The following is an 8,128-nucleotide window of genomic DNA, read 5'->3' as shown; positions in this document are numbered from 1 at the left end:
TCGCTACGTCTATGGTAAAAAAGAAGATCAAGATTTAATTGTGGTCCATCATGTACGAGAATGGTGAATCTCTTAGAAGATATCTCGCCCGATTCACTGAAGAATCGAATAAGGCTGACCAATTCGACGATGGTGACGTCATAGCCGTAATCATTGAAGGCTTTGCACTAAGGACTTCCTAAAGTCCGTCGTCGGTCTTGTCCCTTCCACCATGACCAAGTTAATAACTCAAGCCAAGACTTTCATGGGAGTTGAAGATTACTAAAAAGTCGAAATAGCAACAACCAAGGCTCCCGCCGCCTAGACGAACCCAACAAGAAGCAAGGCGACTCCCGGAAAAGACTAAAAATGGGAGGTCGGACTTTCAATAGTCAACCGCCCATACCCCAGAAGCCACGACTTGCGGAAGACTTCAAGGGATACTCCTTGTTCACACCACTGAACTCGACACCGGATCGAATCCTGGCACTAGCACATGACAAGTTCACCACACCTGCTCCAGTAAAAAAATCCCGCAACTCATGACCGGTCTAAATTTACAAGCTTTATCAAAATCATGGTCATCTATCTTCCGAATGCTTTCAATTTAAAGAGACAAATCGAAGCTTTGATCCAATGGGGTGCTCAAAGAGTTCGTGTTGCGTATGATCGGGGTTGCGGACACCACCTCAAGCAGACCACCGTCTAGAAAGGGAGGAGGAACAACCGCCACTACTAACCAAACCACACTTGCAACCACCATCCATTGATCCGCAACTTCACGTTTTAGCCACCATGTTTTGTGGTGATTCATCACGACAAAGAAAGAAATTCCTAAGGGCCGAGTCTCGAGAAGGCGCCGTTGAACGCAAAAAATCAACCTCTCATACGAGGAACCTCTGTATGTACCACATGAGATGATGTACTTCACCAACAAAGAGGCAAAGCGACTTTGTGCACTCGCACATGGCGCAATCGTCCTTAAGGCTCAAGTGGCGAACAACCCGGTGAAAAGGGTTCTCATCGACAACGGCAGCTCAGCCGATGTAATATTCAATACCACCTTGGAGCGTTATGGTCGTGATTCTTAGAACTGTGCACGATTTTTCGGGTCTCTCTCTTCACTAATCACACTCACGTAATTATCGCTAAATTTTTCTCGAGCATCTAATAACCTATGTCAATACCAGTTCCAGCTATATTCCTACTTTTAAAGGATGTTTTATTTATTTTTTTGCTGCAATTTTTTAAAGCCTGTTTGCTTTACGGATTTCAAGTTTCAACAACTATGTACATATTTTTTAATTTTTTAATTTTATGTATATATAGATGTATATACATAAAGGGAATTTTTTTCGGGTTTTTTAGAAAGGTAGCCTAAAGCTTTTTGGTTTGTCTCCTTTGCAGATGGGCCACCGCGACTAAATATTAATATGACCCCAGAAAATTAAACTAACGCTCAATCTTAGTAATTTCAAATTTTAATTTATTTAATCAATGATTTCCTGTTTTTCATTTGAGGAAAGTTCAAAATGGTTTGAATTGTGTGATCTAAAATTACTATTAGGACCCAGAGTGGTAAGAAACAAGTATAGCCAATATCATCCCCGGTCAACTTTGTTATCAGCCGTAAACTTTTTCTAGGAAACATTTTATTTTAGATTTACATCAAGGAAATTTTGAAATACTAATATTATAAAAATTTAGACATGATTAGCCGTCGGAAGGCTTTCTTTTCTACAATTATCTAATGAGTATCACGAACGCCATTGACAAATTTATGCAAGTCTAATGAAATTAGCCACCCGATGGATTTGATTTCTACAATCATCTAATGAAACTTATCCCGGAACGTCATTGACAGTTGTATGCAAGTTGAATTAAAAAACAATATGCAAGCAGTAGTCTAAGGTCAATTATTATAGCTACACGATCGTCAATGTTCAGTTCCCACTTATCTTTCCGCAATTTCAATATGAAATGGGGTCCATTATTATATATAGTATGTAGTTTATCATATAGCTAGCTAACCCAAGCTATCCTTAGTTTACCAAGAAAAGATTGCGAGAATAAGTCTATCCAACCAATCATCTTCTCGCATGCACAATAATACACAAACGTGATGAAGACAATACACTCTTCACTGCCCCTAAATTTACTATTCCTTGTTCTACTCTTCTCAATCTCTTGTGGAACTTTTGTTTTCGGTAGCTATGATCAAACCTTCATCGGCTGCTTATCCAGAGGCAGTGATAGTTATTCTCCTAAAAATTCAACATCAATAATATCTAAACTCGTCTACTCACAGAAAAACTCTTCATATCTCCCTATCTTGAACTCCAGTATAATAAACCCCAGATTTTCTTCACCATCAACCCCAAAACCCTCGTTTATCATAAAACCAACTCATGAATCCCACGTCCAATCAGCCGTGAAATGTGCCAGAAAACTCGATATCCAAATCCGGGTCCGCAGCGGAGGACACGACTATGAGGGACTCTCCTACGTCTCCTCCGAAAATGGTCCTTTCATCCTCATAGATCTCGCCAACCTTCGGTCCATAAGCGTAGATGTCGAGTCTCGAAGCGCATGGGTTCAAGCCGGAGCGACACTCGGCGAGCTATACTACGAGATCAATCGCAGGAGCAAAACCCTAGCTTTCCCTGGGGGAAGTTGCCCCACCATTGGCGTTGGAGGACACGTCAGCGGAGGAGGATATGGCGCGGTCTTCCGGAAATACGGCCTTGCTGCCGATAATGTCCTTGACGCCTGGATCGTCGACGCAGAAGCTAGGGTTCTGGATCGAAACTCCATGGGAGAAGATCTCTTCTGGGCAATACGCGGCGGAGGAGGAGCGAGCTTTGGGGTTATACTATCGTGGAGGGTGAGGCTAGTTCCGGTTCCGGCGACAGTGACTGTGTTTGCAGTTGATCGGAATGATTCAAACAAAGACCTTACCGGTCTTGTTCACAGGTGAAGATAAGATTTGAACTGATCTTCCTTGAAAAAAGATTTTAGCTAACCTTAATCTATGGTTTCTATTGATATTAACCTTAATAAAAGAGCCTCAAAAAACAGCTAACTGTGTTTTCTGTTTATTGATTGTTATGCCGCTATTTTCACATGGTGTAAATAACGCCCCGAGAGCGAAAAAACGAAACATCAAGCCCATACACAAGGCCCAAGCCCACAAGCAAATTCACGCGCCAAGCTCCGAGTCAACACTCATAAAATGTCTTTCAAAAGAGACTCTCAAAGAATGTTTTCAAGCGAGACTTCTTGACAAATCTTCAAGACAAAACCACAAAAATGACCACCCGGCCGTCCTAAAAAGAAGACCATCCGGCCATCTTCACTCGGCCAAAATCACCCGGTTGTCTTCACTCGGTCAAGATCACCCGGTCATCTTTACTCGGCCAAAATCACCCGGTTGTCTTCACTCGGTCGAGATCACCCGGTCGTCTTCACTCGGCCAAGATCACCCGGTCATCTTCACCCGGCCAAGACCACCCGGTCATCTTCACTCGGTCAAAATCACCCGGTCATCTTTACTCGGCCAAAATCACCCGGTTGTCTTCACTCGGTCAAGATCACCCGGTCGTCTTCACTCGACCAATATCACCCGGTCATCTTCACCCGGCCAAGACCACCCGGTCATCTTCACTCGGTCAAGATCACCCGGTCGTCTTCACTCGGCCAAAATCAACCGGTTATCTTCACTCGGTCAAGATCACCCGGTCGTCTTCACTCGGCCAAGATCACCAGGTCGTCTTCACTCGGCCAAGACGACCCGGCCGTCTTCACTCGGTCAAGACCACCCGGCCATCTCCACCACCTAATCAAGTACTGTTCACCAAACTCCTTGGTCCCTATAAATACCTCATTCATTCACAACACAAAGTAAGTTTTTCTCAACTTGTCAAAACTCTACAAAAATCACAATACAACTCTTTCTCTATATAGAAAACATAGAGACGAGTACAAATCGTTCACCAAGAACACAATACAACACGACTAATGTTGAGCGTCGGAGTGCGTGCCGAGGGAAAACCCTCTGCGTCCCTCTAGATTCACATTTTCTTGTAATTAGATGAAGGTGCAAGGATTCGAAGACCCGACGAAGAACACGAACACGTGAAAAACGCGGAGAACGTGAAAGATTCAAAGGGTTGAAGATTCAAAGGGAATAAGCAAAGACTCAAGAACTCAACGAAGAACGCGAAGAACACGATGAATGCGGAAGATCCAAAGACCCGGAAACTCAAGGACCCGGAGACACAAATATCCAAATAACACGAACACGACGAGAAGAGAAGAACTTCACCAAACTCAACCTACGTGCGGTCATAGGGTCCGGCCCTAGATTGAACCACGGACGGTTCTTAATGCTAATCCAAAAACGCGATTAACATTGATAACTTTTTTATATTACATAACACCACAGATACCAAAATACTTTATTATTACTTTTTCATAATCAAAGCCAAGCTAACCAGTTAAAATTAACTCTAACTTTATAACAGATCGTTTTATTTTAAGGATTATTAAGCTATATAGCCATATATGCTATACTGTTTTGTAATATAGCCTACAGTTTGTTAATATCCTATAAATAGTCAGGGTACCTTATTTACGATATAGAAAAAAATTCTTATAACCCAATCAATTTCGGCCCATTATTTTCAGCCCATTAATTAAAAAGGAACTCAAATTTTCGGCCATAACTGCAATCTGCTAGAAAATTTCAAATTCTCACGTTTAAAACTTCTTAATCATATCGGCTTCAATATTTGATTCAAATTTTTAAAAAATAACCGCCTAATTTGAAACACTTGGCCGAAATTAACACTTGGCCGAAATTAATAAATGACAAACATGTAAAAAAATAAGCAGTTAATAGGATGCCACGTATGCAATTTGGCTATTTACAAAAAAAATTATAAAATGTTAGTTAATTTACAATTCTTACCGTTTAGGTGGCTTACGTAGCTATTTTTTATTATTTTAATTAACACTTTCGATTTATTAGTATGGGTTAAAAAGATTAACCTTACAAATCAGTTAAAAGACACATCTTCTTCATCTACAGGTGGCAGTACATAGCTCATGATCTCCCCGATGATCTTCTTCTTGCAGTTCGGTTTGTACCGACGAGCGATAAGAAAACCGTACAAGGAACATTTCTTTCGGTGTTTCTTGGCCAAACCGACAGCCTTCTTCGGGTGATGCGACAGCGGTTTCCGGAGCTAGGCTTGTCGAGACGAGACTGCACCGAGATGAGTTGGATCGAGTCAGCTCTGTTCGTCGCAGGACTCCCAAGCGGAGAGCCTCCAGAGATTCTGCTTGACCGGTCGCCTCGGCCGAGGCTTTCATTCAAGGCGAAATCGGACTATGTGAGAGAGCCGATTTCGATAACCGGGCTAGAAGGAATATGGAAGAGGCTGGTCGAGGAAGAAGATGGAGGACGAGCTGAACTGATCATGAGCCCTTACGGCGGGAAAATGAGCCGCGTTTCAGAGTCTGAGCTTCCATTCTCGCACCGGGCCGGGAATCTGTACAAGATTCAGTACCTCATCTACTGGGAAGAGGACGGGAAGGCTTCGACTGAGAGGAGACACCTGGGTTGGATCAGGAGCCTGTACGGTTACATGACTTCTTATGTCTCCAAAAACCCGAGGTCTGCTTATTTAAACTACAGGGACCTTGACATTGGGACGAACAGTGATCAGGGCTTCACGAGTTATTCGAGTGCGAGTGCTTGGGGGTTCAAGTATTTCGGGAAAGTCAACTTTGACAAGCTGGTTCGTATCAAGACTGTCTTTGACCCAACCAACTTTTTCAGGAACGAACAAAGTATTCCTCCGTTACAGTTCTCTCACTGGAACTAAATATGTAAACCGTGTTTGTCCTCTGGTAGAAATAGAGATAAACACGTTTTAATTTTATACGCACGTGTGTATGCATGCTTTGGCAACATTTCTGTAGCTATGTCAAATCTAGCATGTAATTTGAATTCTTTAAACTTTTTTTTTTTAATTAAATGATTTGTTAGCCATACATATTGCTAATACTTGGCGAAAAAATTTAAGGAATTGCATAAATTAACTAAATAAAAAATATTTATAAACTAATATAAAAGATATGTAGAAAAGATACAAAATAACAAACATAACTAAAATAGATAAATCGAATTAAACCAAAAAAAATCGATAAAGAAAAAGAAGCGGAGAACGTCGAGACTCGTTAGACGATTTTTTTAAAGCGTTATTGCTCTTCTACCGAGTACTGGAAAACATGAGCAAGTGCCTCCCAGTATACAACGAATGTATGAGAAGAATAAAACGCAATTTTGTACAACTCCGGTGAATTCGAACACGCGTCAAAAAATTATCACCACCGTAAGAAAATTGAGAGAAAAGATGGAAGTAATTTTTATGTGTATGCGTCAGCCTTTGGCTAAGCTCTCTTCTCTCCAGCAAGAACAACCAACTTTATGGGCCTGATTGTAAACGGTTAAGAGCAAAACCGTTGGGCTCTTAGTGCTCATCAAATTAATGATAAATATTAAACGGTTTTTAATCAGCCCTAAAGGCAAAATCGTTAGCAATAAACATAGATTTCAATGGCTTTTTAAACCCATTATGGAGGTTATTAAAAAAAAGGTTCAAAAATTAATAAAACATATAAAGTAGTTATGCGGGAAAAGTAATACAAGCCAGGCAGCCAGTCCAGCCCAATCCGGCCCTGCTCGCTCGCCCGACCGGCCAGACGGCGGCGACGACGCGTGTGTGTGGTGATCTTGTGCTTGCCTAATCCCTTGGTCATCTACATAACTTGGCAATCCTTGGGAACACAAACCCTTTTGAACAAATTAGCTATATAAGCTCACTCATTTGCTCATTCGCGACTCTTGTAAGAGCACTATTAACTACAACACTTTTGTATTTATTTCACAATACATTGATATATTTCAACACAACTTTGATCATCAATTTCTCATTCATCTTAGCTCCGATTATGGAAAATAAATAACTGGTCTTATACCTCTCGCAACGAGAAATAAGAATCAATCAAAGCATTTCAGTTTCAATGAATGGACCTCACTAGAATATTTGGCACACAAGTCTCTATAATATCAATAAACACACATTATTTCTAGTAATTCCCCACATGAATGAACTTGAAGAACGTCCACATAGGACATGTATCGTCTCAATATGGTGATAGTTTCTACGGTCAATATTTGCATAGGATAGATAGGTATAACCTTTTAACCTTCGCTCGTGAAAATATGTCATGTTCACTGACTACCTAGTAGACGAGATGTCATGGAACTTTTATTCGTTTTGTATAAATGATAACCATATCTCCCACATATATCTTCCAAACACAGATTCAGTTCTTATGGTTGTGTTTATTTGGATGTGAAACATTCGTCTGGTTCTGTAAGAGTTTATAGAGAATTAAGCCCAAATGATTCTCTTTCAAAACGACCCCACATCTATCTCACATAGGTGACTTTTTACCAAAAGTAATCTCGTCCCACATTACTCAATTGCAATCTCAAAAGACTTGGTACAATAAAATCATTGAAAACTCAATGCCTAACCTCGTATGAGTGTCACTGTTTTATTATATGAATAGGACCATGTGGTTTTCTCCCACAATGACCTCACTTCGTCTCGACAATCAAGTTGTCCCTTTGAACCAAGATATTGGGATCTCCAGTCAACATGGTTAGTTTTCATTTGCCTAGACTTTATTGTCCATGGGCTTAAGCGCCATATACGTTCCTATAGATCTCTTCTCTAAATTGGTCTATAATTAACCATTCGATTAGCGGATCCTCAATATTATCTATGGATCTAATATAGTCAACTCCATTGACTCTAGATAAGAGAAGTTAACTCATAGTTTTGTGGACAAATATGTCTAACCATAGTTCATCACATCTTATGTTCTACCAATCACAAGTTGGTTATTACAATATAAATATATTGTAGGCACATGTTCGGAATATCTTCCACAAAATTCATTGACGCTCGACCTCTACGTCAGATTAATCTAATGTAACAAACTCAGATTCTATCATGGATCGAGTTATCACAATTTGTATGGAAAATTTCTAACACAACTTCATCTCCCAAAA

The 8,128-nt window shown here is 40.5% G+C and overlaps 1 protein-coding gene across 1 annotated transcript; it reads left to right on the top strand.

Moving 5' to 3' along the window:
- The first annotated feature begins 2,006 nt into the window (after positions 1–2,006).
- On the top strand, positions 2,007–6,028 carry LOC149384849 (monolignol oxidoreductase AtBBE-like 13). The gene is made up of 2 exons (XM_089627241.1): positions 2,007–2,952; positions 5,069–6,028. Exons 1-2 carry the CDS (start codon positions 2,102–2,104, stop codon positions 5,865–5,867), a joined length of 1,650 nt encoding a protein of 549 aa, XP_089483367.1. The 5' UTR covers positions 2,007–2,101; the 3' UTR covers positions 5,868–6,028.
- Positions 6,029–8,128: the final 2,100 nt, after the last annotated feature.

Source organism: Urtica dioica, chromosome 9 (genome assembly GCF_054948205.1).
Source record: "Urtica dioica subsp. dioica isolate 48M chromosome 9, U.dioica_male_clone48M_v1_H2, whole genome shotgun sequence".
Taxonomy (NCBI): Eukaryota; Viridiplantae; Streptophyta; class Magnoliopsida; order Rosales; family Urticaceae; genus Urtica; species Urtica dioica.
The sequence above is the reverse complement of the archived record's forward strand: the minus strand, read 5'-3'. Positions and strand labels throughout refer to the sequence as shown.

What these genes read in the sequence shown, in the direction of transcription:
- LOC149384849 (XM_089627241.1), top strand. Translation starts at nt 2,102, where the DNA reads ATGAAGACAATACACTCTTCACTGCCCCTAAATTTACTATTCCTTGTT. An exon ending in CTTACCGGTCTTGTTCACAG is followed by an intron (nt 2,953 to 5,068) that starts GTGAAGATAAGA and finishes CTTCATCTACAG; the next exon opens with GTGGCAGTACATAGCTCATG.